This window comes from Neoarius graeffei, chromosome 9 (assembly GCF_027579695.1).
Source record: "Neoarius graeffei isolate fNeoGra1 chromosome 9, fNeoGra1.pri, whole genome shotgun sequence".
Lineage (NCBI taxonomy): Eukaryota > Metazoa > Chordata > Actinopteri > Siluriformes > Ariidae > Neoarius > Neoarius graeffei.
In genome coordinates, this window is record NC_083577.1 from 41,014,613 (window position 1) to 41,040,624 (window position 26,012).

The 26,012-nt window shown below is 42.3% G+C and overlaps 2 protein-coding genes across 3 annotated transcripts in view; one reads left to right on the forward strand and one right to left on the reverse strand.

Moving 5' to 3' along the window:
- The window catches only part of rftn2 (raftlin family member 2), a 35,146-nt gene extending 15,283 nt beyond the window's left edge, over positions 1–19,863 (forward strand). The window contains exons 2-9 of the mRNA XM_060929492.1: positions 8,536–8,716; positions 9,241–9,349; positions 9,558–9,723; positions 13,661–13,879; positions 14,659–14,765; positions 17,023–17,126; positions 18,195–18,273; positions 18,412–19,863. Coding sequence (XP_060785475.1) covers positions 8,536–8,716; positions 9,241–9,349; positions 9,558–9,723; positions 13,661–13,879; positions 14,659–14,765; positions 17,023–17,126; positions 18,195–18,273; positions 18,412–18,612 — 1,166 coding nt within the window. The 3' untranslated portion in view covers positions 18,613–19,863. The remainder of the gene's footprint in view (positions 1–8,535; positions 8,717–9,240; positions 9,350–9,557; positions 9,724–13,660; positions 13,880–14,658; positions 14,766–17,022; positions 17,127–18,194; positions 18,274–18,411) is intronic.
- Positions 19,842–26,012, reverse strand: part of LOC132891681 (MOB-like protein phocein) — a 34,320-nt gene continuing 28,149 nt past the window's right edge. For both annotated transcript variants that reach the window (XM_060929496.1, XM_060929493.1), the window contains 6 exons: positions 24,709–24,809; positions 24,259–24,301; positions 23,996–24,082; positions 22,833–22,912; positions 22,532–22,643; positions 19,842–20,452 (listed from right to left, as the gene is read on the reverse strand). In XM_060929496.1, coding sequence (XP_060785479.1) covers positions 20,321–20,452; positions 22,532–22,643; positions 22,833–22,912; positions 23,996–24,082; positions 24,259–24,301; positions 24,709–24,809 — 555 coding nt within the window. In that variant the 3' untranslated portion in view covers positions 19,842–20,320. The remainder of the gene's footprint in view (positions 20,453–22,531; positions 22,644–22,832; positions 22,913–23,995; positions 24,083–24,258; positions 24,302–24,708; positions 24,810–26,012) is intronic.

Here is a 26,012-nt window from a genome sequence, read left to right on the forward strand (position 1 = left end):
ATCAGTTTGCTCGTATGTAGCAAATTGCAGAAAATAATCAAGAATCTTATTTTAAAATCTAATTGATTCATGTGTTAAGTCGCTGTCTTGAATAATTTCAGTCATCAGCAGAGTTTTATGGAAGGCCAGATGTTGTGGTGAAATGGAGCTAACCGACAGATTAAAACTGACTGGCCTTAATCGCCTCCTCAGTTTTGCTGAACAGCTGCAGCATTTGGGATCCAGTTAATTCAATATGGATCAAAGCTGAACGCGTGTTTGGTCCCCAACATGATGTGGCGTAATGGCTTCTGTATTCACAAGTCGTTCTTTCAGAATGGTGACCTTGTTTATTTTTACTCCAGGTTCACCAAATTTGGTCATTTACTAGGGCTGTAACGATATGCGTATCGAAATCGAAATCGCGATACGCAGAGCCACGATCCATATCGCGATACAAGAAGGCAGAATCGCGGTACACCCTTTCAAACTTCTCCTCAGCCCAAAAACAGAGGTGCTTCCAAACTTCAATTTATGAATACTTTTACTTTTTATTTAAATTACATTTTAAACTTACTTAAATTACTTTTATTTTTTTATATCTATTAGTAAGTCGTTTTTTCGCCGACCTGCGACAATCTTCTGCGAGTCACGCAACGTCCACACTCGCCACTGGCAGAGCATTCATTTCTTTTAAGCGGTCGCCATTCTGGTTGCGACGCGGGGAGCGAATCTGTAAACAAGCAGCTCATTGGCTGGCTAGGTGTGCCACAAGCCAATCACAATCACTTGACCGGAAAGGCATGCAGTGTTGCCAGATTGGGCAGGTTTAGGTGCTTTTTGGCTGGTTTTGAACATATTTTGGGGTGGAAAACGTTAGCAATATCTGGCAACACTGAAGGCATGTCTGCTTGGGCGGAAGCCTTCTGCGGCAGTTACATTTTGACACGCGAGCAATGGTTCACCATAAAAATTCCGTAATTTCCATCTGTTTTCCGCGATCACAGAAAATCATTGGCCCTATGAGAGTGAGACAGTGAGAGAGCCACCCCCCCCAAAAAAAAATCTTAACGGATTTACACGATTTGGAAAAATGACTTTTTCAGAACCGAAAAAAACAGAGCTTCCGGCTCAACAGTATTATTTTGAGAAATAAAACAATCTTCGGATATACATTTGTTCATTTTTGCATACATATTACTCATTCTCTGCAGTGGTCTGAATTATTTGTTATTAAATAGTTAATGTAAGTAAGTAAATGTTAAGTCAAATTTGCTACTTAAAAAAAAACATTTTTAAAAAAATCGTGGGCGTATCGAATCGTGGGTCAAAAATCGCGATTCGAATCGTGAGCTGGGTGTATCGTTACAGCCCTATCATTTACCAATTCGTACCCATTCGCAAGCGCCAACAAGTACGACCACCTTGGAGACTAGTGTTGCTCTGATTGACAGAAGAGAGAGTAATACCACACCTCCTACCTTTTCTTGGACTCCAGGCCAGGGATTCAAACAACAGGGTCAATGCTTTTCTGTTGTGGAGCCCCGATTGGTGACTTTCATGGTAGTTGAGCAGACTACAGTTGATGAAAGCGATTAGGGTCCGTTCATTCTAATGATGAAAGCGAACAATTGAGAATGGATTTCAGTTAGGCTCGTAATTGTGAAAGAGAGAGAACAAGTCCATAGTGACAAGCATGATTACTTTACCCAAGTCAAAGACTGTGAGAATGGTGCAAAGGTAAATGGCCATTCAATATGAGCACATACACGTTGGAAAGATATTAAAAGTCAGGAGGAGTTGATTACTTTAACAAAGAGGTCAAACTAATGATGTCTCTATCCTGGCCATTTGGGTTCTCCCTGTTAATCAGCTGTAATCTTTAATCTGTCACTGTTTTCTCTCTTGCGCGTTTCGTTTTCTCACACACAATTTCATGAGTAAAGGATCTAGACGTAGGGTTTTTTTTTTTTTTTTTTTTTAAATCCCCTGCTGGCTAAAAGGCCCGAAGGGGGATTATGTCACGGTGATGTCTGTCCCAGGAAGGGTATTCACCTTCTGAAATCAACTCCTCTCACAATTTTTGGAGGAATTTCACGAAACTTGACATGATTCTTTGTTATCTGTCAGTAATATGCATATTAAAATTTCATTCAATTCAGTCGCATCTTACCAGAGTTGTGGCACAGTTGCCAGCGGGGAATATTGTGCTCTCGGAGCACTCTTGTTCAGACATGATATAGTAAGTGGTGGGGTGTTCCTCACCAAGCATCTCGGAAGCAGAAATGCTAATCCAGAATTGGTATTTGTGACTATAACAAGGAATCAGGTCTAGAGATTAAGACCTAGGCCATGTTTGCCTTAACAAATCCAGAATAAAATTCTATATGCCAGATGAACTAAGTGTAATCATTCTAAATGAATTGGTTTTCTTTGAATGCACCTGAGAACCTGGGTTTAGTATCGCTAGACTGAGTTGCTTGAGTGGGTGACAAACAGGTAAAAAAAAAATTTTTACAGGTAAATATAAGAAAAATGTCTTAGAAAGGTGTTTGCCCTTCCCTAAAGAGGTCATAGACTCAAACCATGCCAGCAAAATGCCCACACAGCATACCGAAGGCACGAGTTCTTTAATTTGTCACCTTGAGACTCAAAACCGTGCTCAGTGAGTTAACGATTGACTAATGCGAATGGTACAGAAGCGTTCTGTTTTCAGTTAGTGATTGAGTTTTTAAATTAATGCTACTGTGCCCATGTTTGTTTGTTTTTTGTTTTTTTTTGGCTCTGGTTCCAAACTTGTCTTGCTTTGTTCAAATGTATATTTCCATAATCGTTGCTGTGAACTGCACTGACGTGACACTCATCTGTTATATCTCCGAGTTAGGAGCAACAGACAGTTTTTCCTCACTGCAGCTTCTGTTTCATCATTACAACATGTCTGTTTCAGCTTCCCAAATGCTGCTTTAATGCACAGCCTTTTCCCTCAAACTCTTTCTGCACCATAAAACCACCGCCCATAAATTCTTTCTCCCCTGTCTGCTTTTCTCCTCAACCCACAAACTACCACCCTCCAGCCCCACAGTCTCACTACCTCATCTTCGGTCTTCACTCGCTCTTTCTTCATGATTCTTTCATTCTTTTACTTGTACTTTCTTTGCAGTTTGGCCATTCCCCCCCCCCTTTGCATCTTATCCTCACTGCCATCTCCTTCTCCTCCTCTCTTTCTCTCTCTGTTGCTTGATGAGTAGAGAACAGAGGGCTCAGTGTGTGAGTTTAAATGGAGGTTGGGAGGGAACATGAGGGAGTCCCCTGGGAATAAAAGCATAGCCCTCTCTGAGATCGGCGTTGTTTTTGTTGCCCAGCAAATACAAACACGCTCTCTCCTTCCCCTATGGGTCATCAGCTCCATGTCTCTGCTGGCTCAGGTGTGATCTTGAGCACATGGCATGCAGTAATAGGGACACGTTTCTGGTCAGCATGAGAACCCCGTTTGCCTAACTTGGTGTTACCATGCAAAATAAGGTCTGGGCTAGAATCAGACAGAAGTCAAGAACCAGCCTGATTTTATTATTTAGTGAGTGTAAGCATTAAAGTGACGCAGAAGTTTGTTTTAGGAGTGGAGGTGAAATTTGAATAGGATGGTGTGTGTGTGTGTGTGTGTGTGTGTGTGTGTGTGTGTGTGTGTGTGTGTGTGTGTGTGTGTTATTTACCAGCTGGGAGGTCCATATCGTGAAATACTGTGACCGAGGTCTTGAAAGTACTGAGCGAGGCCCTCTGGGCCGAGGTCAGTATTCAAGGCTGAGGTCACGGTATTTCACCATACGGACCGACCTTAAGCTGGTAAATAATATATTTCTTTTTTTGTTTACCAAATTCTAACAGAAAACGAGAGCGCCCGAAAGGGAAAACCGAGCCGAGCTGCCATTTTGAATCCTCATTCACGGCTGTAATGCAAATTGCTTCCTCCTCAGTATACAAGTGCACTTCTGTGGCAGGAAAAAAAAAACTACATTTTGCCGCCTATGTAGTCCCCTATTTATACAAAATTGAGTCATTCAGGATTCAGCCATGTTTTTGCTCTGCGTTAGCAAGTTACAGGTTTTTAGCTTCCTCCTGAAATGTTTTCTTTTATTTCTTCTTCCTCATGGTAGTAAAACTCGCTTTCTCTGTGAACACTGTCGTTATCGCTATCCATGCTGTAAAATTAATGCTATTTTGAATCCTCATTCACGGCTGTAATGCAAATGGCTTCCTCCTCGGTATACAAGTGCACTTCCATGGCAGGAAAAAAAACTACATTTTGCCTCCTATGTAGTCCCCTATTTATACAAATAGGAGTCGTTCAGGATTCAGCCATGTTTTTGCTCGGCATTAGCAAAAAAAAAAAAAAAGATAAATGTTGAAAAATTCTACTGTCTTTCTTTGTTGTGAACGAGCGAGTCACCAGAGGTCCATAACTGGGGTCCGTACCGTAGGATACGGACCCGCTTGACAGCCAATCAGAGTGCAGGATTTGATGGAAACCGGACCGCGAAAAAAATAATTTGAATTACTTCATTTTTGTGCCTGTCTTTAAACTTGAATGAAAAACCGAATGAGTGTGTTGTGGGAATGTGTATGTGTGTGTGTGCGTGCTGTGAACAACAGCTGTTTTGTGGACCTAGGAAGTGTGTTTGGGGTTAATGTAGCAAGAAGGACTGCTCTGACAGAGGTTTTTGACAGATGCAGAAAGCCCCCCCATTTTTCATTTAAACTCCAAACCAAAACAACATGCTCACACAACCTCATATTTGTTTGCTGTTCTTTCTTTGCAGTTCTTGTAAAGATTATGACTTCTCGCTGTTGTCTCACTACTCTGAACTGCACCTAGGTGTGTGTGAGATGACCTTCGGTGGGCTAGTCTCTCATCCAGGGTGTATTCTCCCTGTAGAAGGTATGCATTAACATCCTTTTCCCATGGAAACGCCCACCCTCAGTTGGGCTGAGTGGCAGATCCTACTGCAATGTGGCTAGCGTTAGTAGGAGCAGAAAACGGCAAAACTGGGAATAAAACAAACGATTGTTTGCTGAAATTAAAGGCGATTGGAAACATCAATCCTTGCACTCTTCCAAAGAACTAGTGGTGCATGGTACACTTACATATGGCCAAAAATTGGATTTTCTGACATTTTCATTTTCTATGTACCCGATTTTGACACCAGGGAAATACACAAAGCAAAGCCTGAAGGAATGCAAAAGCCTCGATGCTTGGTCATTCTTCAGGGTGGAATTTGTTGATGAAACTAAAGTGCAAAGGACACCAATGGATATTCTAGTTGTATATGGACAGGTTTGTACAAATGTTTTTCATTTCCTTCATGGGATCCATAAAAACACACAAAGCAGGATTACAAATTTGGTGAGTGCAAGTCAGCCACCCATAAGCATGCTAATAATAAACAAGATTTTAACATACTTTGTAGAAACTTTTAAAATGATCTGGCTAACTGTTTAAACTTGCTTTGTGGAGTATCCCTTATAAGGAAAGCTGAGTTTGTCTTGGCCGGGTAACACCAACCATTTCCACTCTTTGTTTGTAGAACACAAGGCTCATTGTTGTGGATGTGTTTTAATAAATGCTGACACAAACTTTTTAGTTATACAGAAGATGAATGAAAGATGGTAAATATTTAACTGATGAGCAGTCAATACAGTATATAACTTGAGATATGATTTTACCCCAAAATACAACATATCAGGCTTGAAGTACTCGAATCTGACTCGTGCCCTAATTTAAGGACTCGTGACTTTACTTGGAATTGAGCACTGATGACTCGGAGTCGTGCATTAACTGCATTCGGACTCATAAATTGGAGACGAGGACTCAGATATTTTTCTTTACTTTTTGTAACATGCTATAATAATTTGGTGTAAGATATTTGTAGCTACATTCATTTTGATACTAATTTCGTGTAAGAGAATGCACGTTCACCTATTCATACGTCATGTTCAGGAGCAAATTAACATTAATGGCGCTGAAATGCCTGGAGAGAAGCCCCTAGGACTGTCTGCTTTGCTTATACAGACTTCTCGTGCAGTGGGGGGAAAAAAATGCACTGCTATGTGTTCCATATGTAGAAGAACTATCGAGGAGACGACGGGGACAACCTCGAACTTCGATTGCCATTTGGCAAGACTCCACCCAGAGAAGGAAGTGACACACTATGTTCATTGCTCTGTTGATAAGCGGGGCTTGCTGACCGATGAACTAGCGAGTGTTAACCCCCTCTCATGTTATTTGCCCTGTTGATAGTGGGCGGGGCTTGCTGAGCGATGAACAAGCTTTTTATCTGTCGCCTGTTAACTAAGGCCCTGTCCACACGGCAACGAATTCAGGTGAATCCGATACAATTGTTTATCGTTTTGGCCTGGCGTCCACACGGCACCGGCGTTTTGGGTGCCCCACAACGCAATCTTTTGAGAACGGGTTCCAGAGTGGAAAGATCTGGCAACGTTGCCGTTGCGAAGTCGTCTGGATGAGTAGAACGGATTTGTTTACGATGACATCACAACCACGTGTTTCACGCCAGGTAGAAGTGTAACGAACTCTATGCGAGTTGTCAACAAATCCTATAACTTGGTTTATGAAACGCGCTTACAAAATATTTTCACTGTGAATATTTATTGTGTAATGGTGCAAAGTGAGAGAGAGAGAGAGAGAGAGAGAGAGAGAGAATAGCCCTTACGGCAGAGTCAATCCCGCCAGCAAAAATAGGGAAAAAAAGGAGCGATCTCGCCTCTTCAGATGTTGGTTTAAGTCCTACAATACATTCCTCAAAAAGGGCATAGAGGAGCAAATTAATCCATCAGCGTGTAGCATTCAATTTATTCCGGACCATTAAAGATGCCGCCTTCCGAGTAGAATCATACGTCATCCTCGCCGCCATATTGGATGGGTCAAAGCGGAGAATAAAGATGCCTCATTCATGTGCTGCGTTTAACTGTACCAACAGGTTTACCGTCCAAACGAGATCACATGGGATTACCTTTCACAGGTGAGACTGGAAAAATACTTTTCATTGTATTTGGTCATTATAATGTAATTTTACGAACAGATTTTTCTGACTTTGTGGCTAATATGAAGTCTCGCGCATAATAGTTTATGCGCTTGCGTCCTTCCTTCTTCTATTGTTCTGGTGTCTCCGAAGGGACCGTCTTACAGCGCCCCTAGAGGTGTGGCATGTGTATTGCATCGTTTTCAGCAAGCGTTGCATTGCCATATGGACCTGATATTTTACTGATCGTTGCCCATGTGGACGCGATATTTTTTTAAAATAACATCTCGTTGCCGTTGTCGTGTGGCTGTAGCCTAAAATGGGGCAGTTGAGCAGTAACGTTAGTCCGACACAGCAGCAGAGACGCTTTCACATAAAGGCAGCAACAGCCACCGTCAAATGGTGCAGCTGGAGGCTACATCCACACAACAATGGCAACGAGATTTTTTTAGCGGGTAAAAAAAAATATCGCGTCCACATGGCCAACGGATCAGTAAAATATCAGGTACATATGGCAACGCTTGCTGAAAATGATGCAATACACATGCCACACCTCTACGTGCGCTGTAAGACGGTCCCATCGGAGACACCAGAACAATAGAAGAAGTAGGACGCATGCGCATAAACCCCTTCTTCTACCCGGTGCGAATGAGTGAGTGCTGCTTGTTCTAGTCATGTGGTTGTGACGTCATCGTAAACAAATCCATTCTACTCATCCAGACGACTTCGCAACGGCGCCGTTGCCAGATTTTTCCACTCTGGAAACCGTTCTCAAAAAATATCATTTGGGGCACCCAAAACGCCGGTGCCGTGTGGACACCAGGCCGAAACGATAAATTTTATCGGATTCACCTGAATCCGTTGCCGTGTGGACAGGGCCGGAGTCTTGTTCTCGGACTCGACTCAATTTTCTTTAATGACTTGGACTTGAACACTGGGGATTCGAGGCTGGACTCAGACTCGAGGTTTAGTGACTCAACTGCAACATATCTGAGACAAACTGGCAACTGCAAATCCCTGTTTTGGTGCCTGGATTCTAGTTGTTATTCCGAATTGTGGTGATCCATTTGATTCTCCTTTCTGTAGGTTTCAGCTGTCTATAAAAAGAGCTCCAATTTCCTGTTGAATCTATTTGTAGTCAGTCGCACAGAATTTTGGAAGGATTTTTGCATTATTTGAGCTAAACACTCATGCTGCCTGGAGTTTTTTGCCACTCGGTGGGTGTAACCACTGTGACACAACATGCATGCCCTCTATTCTGACTGTAGCCTCCAGATCCACCTTAACCCTGACCAGAATAAGCCAGTTACTGAAGATGAATGAATGAATATTCCTCAATCAGTGGATCATCTGCGCTGAGAAGGATCCATGTGATTCTGCTTTCAAACAATGCCAAATTAATAAACGTAACAAGGACCAGTTCTAAAACGAACCATCCTCAATGTCATGGATGTGTACATGTAGCCACCGAGATTGGATTTTTCATATTTAATTCCATTTGCGTTCTTTGGCATTTTCTCAGGTAGTCGACCCGCTGTGCAGTACCTGTCCTCTCTGTGTGAGCTGCCTCAAGCCCTGCAGCCGTACTACACTCAGGGCTACGTGCTAGCCGCTCTGCATCCCATCATCCTCTCTGTTGGCCGTACACGCTCCCTGCCCTGCAGCCTGCTCTACCGGGCCATCCTGACCAGACAACGACCCAGGTTATTTAATTTTATTTGTATTGAGCTTTTAACAATTGACAACAGCTTTACAAATGATTTGGGGGCTTTTTAAGGAGACTGTAGAGCAAACATGGTGTACACAGGAACCAATAAGAGTAAGAGAAGCATCGAGGTCAGCATACCCACTTATTAAGGCGTGACATACTTGGCATTGGCGTAGAGGAAAAAGTAAAACAGCTTGTCCCTAGAGAGTTGTTTGGACGTGTAGAAAACACATAAGCATGTCATGCAAACCCACTGAGCCATTTATGAGCCTCCTGCGCTGACATGCAGACCATGACGACTTGAGCATGACCTTCAGAAAAGTTCATCAGTAGAGGTTATGTATTTCACAGGCATGGCAACAGGACGTCGTGTAAAATGAAGCCACTCTGTGTGTGAAGTGTGCACATAATCACTATCGTCGTTTTTTCCTATCCTTGCTTACAACACCAACAGTTTATTATTATACCCAGTGCATAGTGGAATTTTCCTAAACACTAACATGAGTGTGTGTGTTGCAGTAAGCATGCAGTGGCTATGGTTCACAGTGTGCCAGTGCTGAGGGTTGAGGAGTGGCCACTGCCTGGAGACTCTTTGACCAGCGACACTGTGAGAGCTCTTATAGAGCGGGTCAGTGTTTACTCAGTGTGCATATAAACGTGTTTTGTGAGCTGCATTTAATGTCCTTTTCAGATATTTTTTTTCTTTTTAACCCAATTCATAAATCTAACTGATTTAAAAGAAATTCACAAGGTTATTCTTGTTTTTACTGAAACAACTGTTTACCCGTATCACATGCATGAGTAGCTGCTGACACTGAGGATTGTACTTTGTTCAGGTTAACTGTAATGCTCGGGGAGGCGTGCGCTTCGTGGGCTCTGTGCTCCAACAGGCAGGAGGAGGGAGGTGTAACGGCAGAGTGGCAAGTCCTCGACGGAGCTGTCGTTCCCCGCCACACACTCCACCAGGAGACAGAGACATGGAAGACTCTGGATATAGTCCAGGTTACACATCTCAAAACTCCCATCTCCATACAGTCAGTTTAGTGTTGGGGCGCATGCAGGGCTCTGAAGTTTTAGCCCGGTATGTGTAACTTTATGCAGGTTGACTGACACAGTGCTTGTATATGACACACACAGGCCCCAAGCATAACCACGTCATCACTTGTTTATCACAATGCATTATGGGGGATAGCCGGGGTCAGTAGTTGTGCAATATAGCAGATGTTAGATTAATTTTACGTGAGAGCGATGTGAGCAGAGTAATTTTGCTGTGCTCTGTCATGGAAGACAATGAAATTGGTGATTTTAAAGAGGTGGCTAACATGTCGAGGGTGTACAGCAGGAAAATTTAAATCCAAATCAAGCTTGGTGAGAAGGTAAAGCCAGTGTCTCACTGGGCTGCGACAGCTTGCGAACGTCATTCGCGAGAGAGTTTCAAAAGTGTCTTGAAACATTCGCGGGGCTTCTCAATTTCCTCACATGAGTCGCAAAGTGTCCTTCGTCGCTGAAATTTTGAACATGTTCAAAAAATTTGTGCGACAAAATTTCTCTCGAAATAGCCGCAAACGCGTCGCAGGTGTCGCAAAGCCGTCACGACCCCTTCTCAAGTCGGTTTCCGTGAGACAGGAAGTGCGAGTGTATCTCACTGGGCTGCAACTAGTTGGAGACACAACAATTGCGATTAAAATATGCGAATATCAATTCGGTGCGATTCCAAGTGAAAATTGTTGCTAATTCGCATATTTTATCGCAATTGTTGTGTCTCCAACTAGTCGCAGGCTGTCGCAGCCCAGCGAGATACTGGCTTAAGAGTCTAAACCGAATTTCCTCACGCTGTACAACAGCAGCAGCAAATCTCAGAATGTCTTATCAAAACATTTATAAATGAGTGATTAGTTAAATAAAACTTGATATCAGGAAACGTTTACAAAAAAAAATCTCTTTGGAAACCTGCTGATCTGCCGTGTCATGTTCAGTATAATTGCATTTACTTCAATAAATGCCACTAGTGAGGTACACTAAACATTTTACATACCCAAAAGAGAACCCTTGGTGGTTTGGGAGTTTTATCGGTCTGACAGGCTCGTTCGGCTGCAGAGTGCTTCGGCACGTTAAGAGGCAAAGAATGCTTCTTCGTTTTACAGGCTTTGGAATATTGCTAGTTTCAGACGATGAACAGTGTCAATTGTTATAATCTTCTATAACCAAAGGCCGTTCCGCAGACCACGGAAATATTGCTGAGTCGCAGTTTAAAGTGCATATCATGGGTAAATTCAGGAGCAAGATCAGTGTAATTCTCCTGTTTTATATTAAACTTTGGTCAAATATCTGTAACATTTTTGTATTTTGTGCAGTTTTTATTTATTTATTTTTTTTTACCTTGCGCAATACCAGAAAAATTCAGTTGAAATCAAGCCATTTGAGGTGAATTGGTCCGCCTCTGAAAAAAACTTGGCATTTGGATTTCCCGGCAAACATTGATTTTCGTGACCTCACGTGCGGGACGCCTCCTTCTGAATCCTACGTCAGCGCTGGTTTGTTTATGAGAAAATGACCTGGTGGTTTTCTGCAAATTTCTTCAACGTTATCACGTAATTATTAAAATGGTTAACAGATGTATCAACACCAATCTTGATGGGATTAGTACTCATCGTTTCCCACATTGCGCTCAGGTGACAATCCCGTATTTCAATGCAAAATCGCTAGCTGCTAAACTTGGTCTACACAGGCTGTGCACTGAAACTGTGCAAGCTCTCGCAGCCTGCTGGCGCTTCTGCAGGTGACGTCACGAATCTGGCTCCAGACTCCCTTGGGGTTTTTCCAGACGCGTTTTATTTTTTTTTCTGCTGTAGACAGATGGCCTTGTGCAAAATTACCCTTCTGGATGAGTGTGTAAAGGGACATACTTTCATATAAAAAAAAAAGAATTTGTTCCAGGATATGCACTTTAAGTCTGTCTTTTTCTCCACCAGAGAAATGTAAGCTACAAACACTTCATTGCAGATTAAACTTATCCATTTCTTTCTTCTCTTCTTCTCGACTGGCAGCTGATAAAAGCTCAAATTACTGTAGGTGTTCTCTTTGTTGTGGAGACAGTAAGGCACACAGCAGTTCACTTTAGGCATGGTTAAAACCGCTTGGACAGAACAATGCAGTGTTTAACAAAGGCGAAAGTAAACAAGTAGCAGAGCTGACCCTGGGTATCGCCCATAATGCATTGCGGTAAACAAGTGATGACGTAGTCATGGGTTAGGGTCATTGTCCTGAATCCTGCCACAATTACATTCCTGATGTTTTGCTTAATTTGGAAACAAAGACTTGTGGTGATGAGTTCCTTATCAAATCAGTATCATAATTTTTTTTTAAAGGTCACATGGCATGAAATTTTCACTTTCTGAGGTTTTTTAACGTTAAAATGAGTTCCTCTGACCTTCTTAAGTCACCCCAGTGGCTAGAAATGTCATAATGTGTAAACCAAACTATGCCCACCCTTTGTCAACATTTGAGAATGGCGCGTCAAAATGGCGCATTGATAGGCTCTTCCCTTTACTACGTCAGCAAGGGAGATGATCCCCACGCCCCCCCCTCTGGATTCCCACCCACTGTATGGATTGCCCGCCCAGCTCAAAAGTTGCCACCAAACATGGAAGTTGCGCTGTACATGGATGTGACAACACAAAGAGTCTGTTTTTACTGCCGACGGGAGAGCCCCTGAAGACGCAGTGGCTTAATTTTATTTACTCCAATAATACGCCGTCGAGTCTACCTAAGACAGTGTATGTTTGTCGGAAGCATTTTCCTGATGAATGTTTCCACAACTTGGGACAGTACAGGGCAGGTTTTGCACATCAACTGTCGCTGAAGCCTGGGTCCATACCAAGCATCCCTGCCGCATCAGCCACAAACAGCGAACAAGTAAGTGTATAACTGTTAAGTCGTTTTGCCATGTTTTAAAATCGGTGCGTTAGCCTTGCAATGGCTACATTAGCTGTGCAGCTAACCGCTTCCTGCAGTTAGCCAGGTACTCTGCGCTACAAAACCAAAAAGCATGCAGCATGCTCTGTTGTAATAGCCAATCAAAACAGTTTTTACAAAGACACCCACATTCTTTTTTTTTAAGTCACTCGTTCATTTTATTTGTTTGTTCAGTAAAAACCCAAACATTTGTTGAATTTATTTTATTTCCTCGCGTCGCACCTTAATGATGTCAGCGCGCGGTATTTTTCCCTTCGCGGTTTGTTCCTTCTCTCTCGCCATAGTAAGACACCCACATCCGCTTGTTCTGACCCACTGGAGGTAGCGTCACAGTGCTGTTAGCCAATCAGAGGTAACACGTTTACATGTCATGAATATTAATGATAAGAGCTGAAATCCTGTCGCTCTCCCGCCACCCGCTCCTCCACCAAACTAGAACAGCCTGAAACAGGAGAACCACAGCATTTTTTTTCACCAAAACCGGCTCACAGGGCATTCATTCATACTAGAGACCACCGCACAATTAATGAAAAAACGATGCCATGGGACCTTTAAAAATGTGCGATTAATGCCCACTGTGAGTATTACAGGCCATGTCCTTTTGAATACATCAGGCCACATTTCTCACCCCTCTTCACTTTTAATCACAGCTCAACCAGCTGTAATGTATTTTTTTGCTTGACCTGACCACTACACGGACATGTCACTTCAGCGTATTGGTGTTCTATATTGGAGACACCCACAGGGCTTCAAGTGCAGCTCTCCTGCTTTGAAAATGGAAGAGGCTCTTGATTTGCTGACCCGATTCATTTGCTAGCCTCTTGACTTCTCAATAAAGAGTTTACTATAAAGACTAAGGGACACATCATTTTCTCCATTGGCAGGGTAATCTATTGAACATTTTATTCCAAAATAGAAAACGCGCTTCTAGCCTTACAATGCCCCTGTGTTGATAAATCCGCAGATTTGACATTGCTGGTGCTGTTTCATTCCTGGGCTCCAGGCTGTGCTACGCAGGAGCCGCTAACCTGCTGCTACCACCAAGGGGCTCTCTCTATGCGCGTGTCCAGGAAGGGCCAAGTCGTCAGCGGGCTGGAGGCGGATTGGCTCGAGCTCACAGCAGCTTACTACCGCAAAGGCTGGTCATTAGTAGACTCTTTCGTGTACTGGGATACACCTAAAGGTAACGTCTTCTATTCAAGTCATGAGAGTCCAGCCAGAAAGGTCGTCTACCAATGAAACTAGGATAAATTGTAGGGTTGTAAAAGAAAGATGTTGACATGTTATTTTCCTGTTCTGTTTGTAAAAAAGATGAAGCAGGTCTGACTAAAAACATTAAATAGCTGACTGATCCAAATCTCTAATCATGTGCTGCTGGTACTAGGACTTTTCCCCTTTTTCCTTCCAAATTTTTTCATACTCCCTGTCTGTTTCTGGTTTGTTTCCTTTCCTTGTCTCGTCTATCTTCTCCCCCAGTGACTATATTTAGTGCTCACGTCTCAACCTCGTGACCTCACTTCCTCTTTTGCACCAGACTAAAAACAGTTAAATCAGATTTTGTGTGTGTGTGTGTAGACATCTGGAGTCTGAGAATGTAGAACATGAATGAGCACGCACACAACAGCTCTCTCTCTCTCTCTCTGACAGCAGGGCTGTATTCCTTCATTTGTCTTCTAAGTAGTTCAGTGTTGTTTTAGTAGGTCAGTGACACACTTTCAACGCTGACATAATGAGAGCAGTTTAATGTTGAATTATTTCATGATGTATAACCACAGTGAATAAATCTCATAAAATACATCCAGCTAAATAAATACACAATGTTTCTGTGCATTAGGACATGTGTACGTAATGGTACACACACAGTTTGTCATATGGAAATGTATATTTACGTACCATGTGAGTTTGGCTGAATGATGGTTTCAAATGTAAATGAAATGATGAGGGGATTTCTTCTGTTTATAGGTGATCCAGTGCCCAGATCTTTAGAGGGGCTGTTTGTGTACGAAGAGAGAAGCCCTGCATCTCCTGCCAATGACACCATTGTTGTTGAGCAGTGGACTGTTATTGAGGTCAGCAAAAGCATTGCATTAAATGTTTTGATTCGATAAAGTTAAACCCTAACAAGAAAGCAGCTTGACCTCCAACACTCATGTCTGTCCAACATATAAATATTTTTAAAGGAGAACTGAAGTCATTTTTAAACTTGCTTTATTTGTATAGGTAATCGTATGGGGCCGAGTAAAATTAAGGGTTAATTTCATGAGCGATTTCGAAGTTTTGCGACTCGGGCAGTTTCAAAACTTTGAAATCATGAGTGAAATCGATCCCTAATTTTACGAGGAACCATACAATTACTTGTTTATAATATACAAGTAGTCGTCGACTTACGACTGCATTTGGTTACGACTGACCGATCGTAAACCGATCTGGTCGTAAGTCGGCCTGTGTTAAATGAACGTAAGTATATTATGTGTAATGATATTGTAATCATCTTAAAGTCTTATTTTATCAACATTTTCTTATTTCATTACCTTGGCTCATTATTTGGTTTAAGTCAAACACTGCATACTACACTGCGTACAGTACAATTCGTTTAATATGTGCAAAACAAAAAATATGAAATACAGGTGTGAAAAATAGAAAACATTTTAGTTTGAAACATACCAAAATACAAATGTAAAACATAGCAAAATACAAAATTTAGTGACCGCTGGCATCACTGGTGCTTGGCTGTGGGTCGTCTACGTCATCAGCTGTTGCAGCGCTCGGGCTGGCGGGAGGATTTGCTCGTTTCATAAACCAGGAGCTGGGGCGGAAACTGTTGTACGTGGCGAGAGGCTGGATGCTAGGCGCGGCCAGGAGCTGGGGTGGAAACTGTCATACGCTCAGCTGGGAAACACTTGCCAGTCATAACCAGACGGTCGTAAAGTCGATCGGTCGTAAGTTGCATAGGTCATAAGTTGACGACTACCTATAGGGCCAAATTCATACTTCGGAACCCATTCAAGTACACAACATTTGTCACTCACATTTTCTGAACCAATCAGGGCGTAAGACTATCTTGCACGTTTGAATCAGTTTCTAAAGCATTCCTTGTTTTCGCAAATCTCTCGCTTTTCCCTCGAGGACTTTTCGTGGTTCTTGAAAAGTAACACCTTTCAGGATTGATCCCGGATATTTCTCTTGTCTCGGATGCCGATCCAATGCCGCCTGCAGTACTTTGAGAGTCTGGTTCGTAGTTTTCCCCATTTTCTTTCCTCACTTCTGCATAAAACTGTGATAGCACCTTGTCTAACTCACAGCATTCATACGCCACTAGAGTCGTTTATTTGTCTTTCTGCGGCCCATTTCTTGAACACGGAAAGCCAAAAATTCGTACTTTTTTTTTTTTTGGTATTTTCATTTTCGCTTGCAGCTTTCAGTTGGTTTATCATTTCTTCATCAAATATAGCAAAACGCGGCATTGCTGAGTCAGCAGAGTCAGCCATTTTGTTGACACAATTTGCTAATTTTTGTAACCGTAACCAAGCAACGAACTAGCCAATAGTGTTTCAGAAATACGGCCCCATGTTAAGGAAAAAAGCCCATCTTGATTGACCAATCAGAATTGAGTAATTTGGCCCTGTGTATTATAACTTGAGTAACGTGTTATTCAATTACGTTTTCAGTTTTAGTAACTTTATATCGTGACTCGTACTGGCATCTAATTGCAATTAAATATTATACTTATCGGCCTATTCGGTTTTTAGCCATGTTGAATGTTTGGTCCACGGCAGGCGTCACTTATCCGCGCAATCTTCACAAGACTTGTGCGAGACTTCGAAACGTGACATGTCAGCCAGGTGTCAGTGCCGCCATTTTGAAAACTATTCTCCAAACAAAATATTGCACAAAAACTTGTTTAAATGATGATTTCTGCCTACTTTTGTTTTTTCAAACTTTCCTGATTGCTATCAAAACAAACAAAACTTCCAGCTTGATTACATCAGCATTCGAAAGGGGGCGCGCGCGTCTTTTGGCAACGTTGGCAGATGTTGGTCACTTTGATTTCCGCTGTACGTTTTACTTCCGTCCTACGAAGTCTCGCACAGGTCTCAACGAATCTCGTTTACGGTCATTGCTTTGACATATGGACTGATATATTACATAGCATATTTCAGACACTCATAACTTGCTATAGCAGTGACAAAATAGCTATCAAAAATGCATTCCTATATTTTATAAAATGATAGAGAATTTTGATGATGATAAATTTGCCTTCAATTCTCTTTTAAAGATGTATAATAGTTATTTAACTCGTGAAGCATGTGATTGTGCTTGTTCCAGGGCTCTGATGTGAAGACGGATTACGGGCCACTCCTTCACACTCTGGCTGAGTTCGGCTGGTTACTGACATGTGTCCTGCCCACACCCATCATTCGCCATGACAGGTAAAACGCATACACGCTGTTCGCTCATCTCCAGGCCTCAACGTTAACTTTTGACACCTTTTGCCCTGCAGAGCAAATGGCTTCAAAAAATTTTTGCCCTAAAATTTTGCAATATTTTGGCAAGTTTAAGTACATGGTTCAAGGTGTTTCTTGATGTTTTGTAGGGGTGTAATTGAGTTTAGACAAAAGTAAAAAAAAAAAAAAATTAACATTTATTTTTAAAAACATTTATTTCTGCAACAGAAGAACAAGACAAACCCTGCAAAACATGAAACATAATTCAATATCATATATGTAAGACTTGTGTACAGGACTAGTGCGTAATACGTCTTTTTATATAGAGTTTAGGACACAAAACACTTTTTGTTTTGCCTATAACAATGACGAGCAATATTGCAAAGATGAATTATAAAACTAAAAACGTTATAAAACAGGAGTCTGTACTGTAGTACTGTCATCATTTTGCCAAAAAAAAGAAAAGAATAATTTCCATCAATCAACCCCCCCCCCAAAAAAAAAATTCTTCACTTCACATGCATGATGGGCCAATGATAAATGGGGTAAGATATATTTATCTATGGGATAATTCACTATGTAAATGATATATACTTACTGTAGAGGGTGTGGTTTACGATTTGAGACACAAGCATGTCTTTCCATTCAACCTAGTACTTAGCACTAGGTTTTGTTTTTTTTTTAACATGTACATGTGGACATCCTGAAGTCAACCGTGGAAAATGTAGAGGGCACCAGCGACCACTCGTAGTGATAAAGCACAAATGTGCACGCGCACCTGAAACGAGCCAATCAGAATCGCCGTCACAAATCAGGAAGAAAAAAACAAAATGGCGATCACAGGGGAGGCGAGGATGCTGGTTAACATGTCTTGTTTTTGTGCTTAAAGAAGCTGACCGTAGGTGTGCCCGAATGGGTCTAACTCTAAAATGTTTCTGCCTGAGCGTCTTGGTTGGGCAAGTCAGGTATTCGGGAAATGCCTGGTGTTGAGGCTTGATCTCTCCTGCTTTTCTCTGTGTATGACTGCAGGGTGGTGTTTTTGTTTTTTTGCAGTGAGGGAAATCTTGCCACTAAACAAGTGGTGTTCCTGCAGAGGCCTGTTAAATCCTCCTCAGTCCGACAGAACAGCCAGGTACTGCAAGGACTTTCTGCTTAAATGACGTGGTTAATAAACCGACACTAATTTGATATCAGTTACAACAAATTGAAATTAGACAGACTTTATTACAGGCACTGTAGCAATGTCCTTCTGCCTCTTCATGTGTCTCAGGGTAGCTGTACTCGGAGAGACAAGCCCAGTCAGTCTGTGAATCGAGGGATGGGAGCGGCTCACTCAGAGGAGCTTTCCCCCACTACAGTGGGCACTGGGGGATTCCCTCTATTTGGAGGGGGCTATCCTAGCGCCCTGTCGCAATTAGAGGAGGGTGGTTTTGAGCAGGATGACGGGGCAGCTGAGGTCACCTGTATGTGAGCGGCCCACACGACAAACAACTGGATCAAAAATGCTCAGCTCTGCGCTATAGGAGAAATTATTTTTTTTTAATATCTTAACAATTTACATTAAGTTTCCTTGCATTTACCCTTTTCCTCATATTCTTATATCGATCAGCGTTTAGCACTTTTTGATATTTTTATAAAGCCAATTCTTAACGGGGTGGATTTCATCTCATTTTTATAGCAAAGCATGACAAACTTACACACTGACCAGCACACATCCATCACCCTACCAGGAGATTCTGTAAAAGCTTCTAATACACACCTGCACTGTCACACTCCTTCACTTTAGGGTTTTGTTTTTTAAAGTATTTGCACAATTGTTTTTTTTTTTTTCCCCTCCGTTTGTTCTTATTCTTCACTAATTACACACCAGTCAGCATTTCTTATCCTCCTGACACCTGCAGAGACTCAAAACTATATTCTGACTTGGTCACCAAGGCTCATCTCGGCTCCTCTGCTGCTTGCTGCAGGCTGAAAACGTTTATTTTGGGTATTTCAGACTTGCTTTTGATGGTACTGAGGATGCCAAGGCTTTGCAGTCAAAACAGTCTTGGATTAGTAAAAGGTGTTTTTAGAGCCAGGCCTTGAAAAAGTTGTTTTTCTATTCAGTGGCCCTAATTCACCCCATCTGGAACCTGGGGGGAAAATATCAGACTGGAGGCTGCCTGTCTCAGCTCGCAGTTTTGAACTCAAGTGGTGCTACAGAAGGGTTTGTTTTCTCATTATTATTGTTCAATCACAGTAAAAAAAAAAAAAAAGGTAACGTAACACATGTTGCCGTTCTCACAAGTTTATGTTCATGGAAACGGCATTTTAGTAAAAGTTGAGCGTGAGAACTAGCTACACCCTCGTCCATAGTATTACATGTTTCAAGTATTACGGCTTTGGCAGGATCAAAATGGGTCTGCAGGAGATTCAAGTTTGTATAGCATCGCTAAGCAGAATGTTGACGCCGAATGAGCGTAGTCACATTCAGAAAGACTGAAGGCTATTGACATTGAATTTTGTACTCCCCTCCCGAATGTTTCTTGCTTTAAAATTACACTACAAGGAAAAACAGGTTGTAGAATATTATAATGCTGTATATAGGATTAATAAGCCATGAAATCCTGAGGTTGTCTCTGTCATGTTTTTAAATGACCAGTATAATTTACCAGTGACAGTATTTTGGTTGTATTTTAAATAATGTAACTCAAACACTCATTGTTGGTTAATATTTTATTAAAACAGATTCCCTCATTTCACTTGTTTTTGCACGTTTGTTTTGCATGTCTAACAAAGCTACTGAATCTATTTGCTAGTACACTGAACAGTACAGCTCAGAGCCAGCTCTGGGTATGAGGTGTGTTATTACTGTCAATAAAGAAAATATCTAAATTTAATTCATTAAAAAAAAAAAATTGGATAAAAACACCTCTACCCACACAATAACTTAACAACTAAAGAAAGGGTGAATATCACCATACTTGTTTATATAGGATGAGAAGAAGCAAAGGAAAGACTCTTACAGATTGCCAGATTCTTATGCTGGAATGCAAGAGTAAGACATATGTACAAGGGAGTGTCTCTGGGTGGTGTGGGTTTTTTTTTTTTTTTTGGGATAGACGTATGAAGAATTTGGGGAGAAACGGGCCTTAATTGTGTGTGTCTGAATTTCAGTTGTTCAGGATGCTCTGTGGTCGTCAGGCTTCACTCTCTCCTGCAGAGCTGCTCTGGTTCTCCTCCTCCATGATGGGCACAATCAGATTGTCCTTAGACATCAAACTGTACTTCATCACAAAGCGGGTAAAGCGGTGACACAAAAACGTCTCGTTCTGCAGGGGATGTGAAAAAGAGTGACATTCATACCAACAATAACTGCCAGTCCATGATACCACAAGTACCACTGTTCCTCAGTCAGAGGAACTTTCCTGGAGTTCTCATCCAACAAAAACCATTAAGGTGTTGCTTCCAGAAAGGATACGTTACCATTAGAACAGGACAGACACGCTAACCAAGGCATTACCCAAAAATGCTACCAACCTACTTGGTTCCTGCAATACAATATTTATTAGGTTCCCAAAGTGTGATCTTCATACCTAATTACAAAATATAAGAGTATATAAAAAGGTGTTATCAAGACCTAAGAGTATTTACAATGTTATCAATCTTACCTGACCTAGGTGTACAGCCACCTCTCGAAATAATAACTGTTACCTTAAATGGATACTGACAGAGACCTGGAAATTGCATTTCTAAATGTCTAAGAGTGGAAATATTTTAAAGATAGACTGCCTTTCAGATTTTAAGTGTAGGTCATAAAGAAGAATTTTCCCTGACACCCGATTATTTTTGTTTAGCAGCCCAAAAGCTACTGAATTCAAATCGCAGACTTCCAATTTTATTTTAAAAAAGTTATAATTTAGGGCCATATTCTCCGCTGTTTTTTCTTGCTTCACCGTGACCCAATTCAAGATATGACGTCATGCATCACGTGGTGGGCTTTCCCTGTTCGTGCAAGGCATTGTGGGATACAAATTTGAAACAGGAGAGGAAAACGGAGGACATGAGTGTGTGAATGAAACGTGAAAAAGACCGACTACAGTAACGGAAAGCAAGAAGAAAAGACGTGTTGTGAAGGAAAGGAAACGCAGGACCAAACTAATAAATATTGGCGGTCAGCGAGCACCTCGGTGTGATCAGTTGTTCGTTTAGCAACAGAATGATGTAACTGTCAGTGCAGGGTCAAGGTAAACCTGTGGATGGCAGTAATACGACACTTGATGCCAGCTGCTGTAAAACCCAAAAGAAGGTAAACCTGCGCATGGACTAACTCTGTCTGCGCAAAGTGAGCGATTTCATACACATCATTTGCTCAGGAATCCCCTCAAATTAAATAACTTCCCAGCCACAGAATAGCCGGATATTTTGTTAGATATTACAGAAACAATGACCAAATTTCAGAGGGAACTAAATTTCACTGATTTTTTTTTTTTTTTTTTTTAATGAAATCAAAAGGCTGTCTAGCTTTAAAGTGTCCACATTGATAATACTGTGCTGATTACTCTTAAAGTGGCATTCCACCATTGGATGTATTTTTTTTGGCATAAAATACAATATATTTTATGACATGACTAGACAGAGAAATCTTTTAGCTTCAAAATGATATCAAACATAATTTTTTGACAACGACAAGTATATTAATTTTGCGACCAAAGTCACCTACCCTTTTAATTTCCGCGCGTGATGTCATCGGCAGGTTCCCCTTCTTATGTACCACGTGACGTGTGACGTGGCACATATCAGCAATGGCGGATAGAACGCGATAAAAATAATACCAATAAATCTAGCGAATACCAATAAATCTAGCTAACTGAAAGATTAACTCAATTTTTCGCAATTTTTTTGGCCCCCATATACGAGGAGAAATGACTCTCTCACTTTGGGGGTTTCCTGGTCTAAAAATAGACCGACACGTGGTACACAAGAAGGGGAACCTGCCGATGACATCACGTTTCACTACCGCGCGGAAATTAAAAGGGTAGGTGACTTTGGTCGCAAAATTAATATACTTGTCGTTGTCAAATTATGTTTGATATATCATTTTGAAGCTAAAAGATTTCTCTGTCTAGTCATGTCATAAAATGTATTGTATTTTATGCCAAAAAAATACATCCAATGGTGGAATGCCACTTTTAATGTTCTGTGCAGTGAATCCCAAGTACATTATGCTCTATTGCCTTAGTTAAATATTGTCTCAGGCTGCCACCTACTGATCACACTAAAGAATACAATTCAAACATAATTGTCTACATGCAGTACTGCAGGAGCCACAACCTTTTAGTAGTACAGAGACAAAATAGCAACAGGAAAAAAATTAGCATGCGGGGGAAAAAAAAAAAGTGTCTGCTGACCTCGTACGTGTCGAATATTTGGCGATGGTGAAAGTAAGCATGGGAGAAAATCCTGTAGATGCGACGGCAGACTGAGCCTAGCTTCGCCACTGACGACTCCTTAATACTGACGCTGTACGGAGAACACCACACTCATAAGCACAGCGTACCAACCACAGAAATGTGCCATTATGACTTGGACTAAAACGTGGTAGAAATCATCATTTGCATGTGCTGCCATGTAAATATTCGGACAACGTCCGACTTGTTTATCTACATTCTGTAAGCCAAGGAATGGCAGCTTTTGCATGGAAGCACTCACCGACTAGGGAAATATTTATTGCTGTTGAGAAGGCATGCTGCACCATCCAGAGTGTGCCTGGTGTAGTCAATGGCAGGACACTGAATAGGAGAAAGAGAAAGAAAGATGTTGTTAGTAAGTGATCCTGTAGTAGCTTTCAGGTACTCTTAATGTTATAGTTTTCGGGAATACAACAATGCGCGGGAAAAGTCACTGATTCTGACTTTACTCTTTGACAAGAATTTGGGACGTCTGTATCAGAGGGCAGGTGTGTCCGAAACAGAAGACTCATTATAAGGCAGCACTTCGATAGTTATGAAAATACCGGTTTGAGCTTTCAAAGGCAGTATACTTGACCACGTGCAGCTCACTGATGTACGTTTGGCACGGTGGTGTAGCGGTTAGCACTGTCACCTCACAGCAAGAAGGTTCTGGGTTTGAACCCAGTGACTGACGGGGGGCCTTTCTGTGTGGAGTTTGCATGTTCTCCCTGTGTCTGTGTGAGTTTCCCCTCACAGTTCAAAAAGACATGCGGTTAGGTTAACATGGGGCAGCCATGGGCTGAAGTGCCCTTGAGCAAGGCACCGAACCCCCAACTGCTCCCCGGATGCTGTAGCATAGCTGCCCCCAGTGCTCTGGGTATATGTGTGTGGTTTTTTTTTTTTTCACTGCTTCAGATGGGTTAAATTTCACTGTGTGCTTGAGTGTATGTGTGACAAATAAAAGGCGGCTTCTTCTACATACTAAACCTAAAGTCCGTTAGTGAATATTCCACGACTACACCAAATTTCTAAAAAGTCAAAAATAATTGTTCATGTGGGTTTCCTCCCGTCTCCCAAAAACATGGCAGTAAGTTGACTGGCTATGCCAAATTGCCCGTGTGAACGTTTTTGCATATCCTCCCTGAACCTGACTTGGATAAATCAGCTAATGGAGATTTTTTTTTTTTTTTTTGTCCACAAACTGCTCCCGGTCTCATCCTCTAACTTACAAGTTGGCCAATGCACTGCATATAATGCCTTCCAAAAAAAAAACTGGCCAGATGAAGACATCTAAGAAAGCAGCATTCTATGTAAACATTAGATATGGACAGGAGTCAATGCTTTGGTCTTTACAAAACCAGCCCAGGTAGGTAGCGTCTTATGTTTTTGACGCACCCATGGAGAGGCACACATTATACTCACTTCTTTTGGAGTCTTGTGGGCAGCACAAAGAAAGATCCACTGCTCGGTGGCAGTCATCTGTGTACACGTGTCTGGGTGGCACTCGCTCTGCCCGCACAAATTGCAAGAACAAACCGTGAAATGGGAAAGAGAGGGAGGATTTCTCAGTATACGAAGGCACAAAATTGGGTCAACATGGGTAGTGCCACTATTTTAACAGTGTGTGCAGTACCTGAGCACGGAGTACTAATTTATACAGTGTTCAAACAACACCTGGAGATTACCTGGAGTTTAACAGCCAAGCCATTGAGTTCCAAACAAAATTGCCTTAAAAAGAAAAACAAAAATTCAATATCACTAAGAGAAAAGAAATAAGACTCTGAGGTCTGTAGCATGCATACTTGAGACTCAACAGCATGCAATCAAGCACATATACGAGGGTAAGTCAAAAAGTTCTAAGACAAAGGTTATAATTTCAAAAGGAATTTTTAAAAAAAAGGAATACAAAGAAGGAATTCTCTGATGGAAACGTCGCTTGCAGAAGTGTTTAGACTTAAATGGAGGATATGTAGAGAAATAGCTTTTATTTTCATAAAGATTTTTTTTCAATTTGTCTTAGAACTTTTTGACTTGCCCTCATACTGTGTAACTGAACAGAACATGACGTGTCTAAATTTGTCATACGCCGCCATCACATCACTGTTTGACTGTGTTCCGATAAAAATGAAAGTTACCTGAGATGTTCGTACTTCCACACTCCCTCATCCTGTCCTTCAGGAGGCTCCAAGATCTTCTCGATGTTGGAGCAGTCCGAGCGAATGTTTTGCTGGATATACTAAGGTCACAACAGAGACTCATCACTTTGCTACATCTTAACACAGACATAAAGAGCAGCATAAAGCAAGCGTGGTTATAGGACAATGATTCGTGTTACTAGCCTGTTGATTTATTTTTCTTTAAAAGCACATCCTGAAGTATTTTATTCCTCTTATGCCATTAACCGTCAGCAGAAAAAATATTCATTAAAGAATGCCATACTTTTTTTTTTTTTAATCAGTTTGATTGTGGCAGCGGGGGCGTGGTCAAGCGGCGGTCTGTGAATGGAGGGCGGAGTCAGGGAAGGTAAGTGGTAGAATCACTGCACCTGATGGGAATTAACCTGTGTTTGTGTCTTCCCCAGTGATCACGCCCTATAAGAGGAGAGGGAGAGCAGAGGAAGGGAGCTCTCCTAACCAGAACACGTGTGTGTGTGTGTGTGTGTGTGTGTGTGTGTGTATATGAGCAAACGTATAAAAGCTGAAAAGTGGAAAATAAGAGTTATTGAGAACTCAGTTCTGGCCTGCCGTGCTTCTGTGCTCCACCCACCTGGTATAATACTACAGTGGTGCCGAAACCCGGGACAGTGCAGAAGGGAACGGCCACATGGAGTCCTCCCCCTTCCAGGACCTGGTCCATGCCCTCGCCACGGCCCAACAGAGCCAGCACCAGGCGCTGATCGCCCTCCAGAAGGAGCAAGAACAATGCTTCGAAGCCCTGGTGCTGGCGCAACAGGAAGATCGCCAGGCGTTCCGGCACCTGCTCACATTGGCAGGGACCCCGATCACCACCGCCGCGGACCCTCCCCACCTCACCCTAACAAAGATGAGTCTGCAGGACGACCCCGAAGCCTTCCTCGCTCTTTTCGAGCAGGCAGCCAAGGCGTGGGGTTGGCCGGTGGAACAGCACCCGGCGCGCCTCCTCCCCCTGCTAACAGGCGAGGCACAGCTGGCCGCGCTACAGTTCCCCGCCGACAGCCGGCTGGTCTACGCGGACCTCCGCAGGGCCGTCCTCCAGCGCGTGGGTCGCACCCCGGAGCAGCAGCGACAGCACTTCTGCGCGTTGTGCCTGGAGGAAGTCGGCCGGCCGTTCGCGTTTGGCCAGCAACTCCGGGACGCCTGCCGGCAGTGGCTAAGGGCCGACAACCGCAACGCCGAGGGAATCATCGATCTGGTGGCGCTAGAGTAATTTGTCGCTCGACTTCCGGAAGGAACAGCAGAGT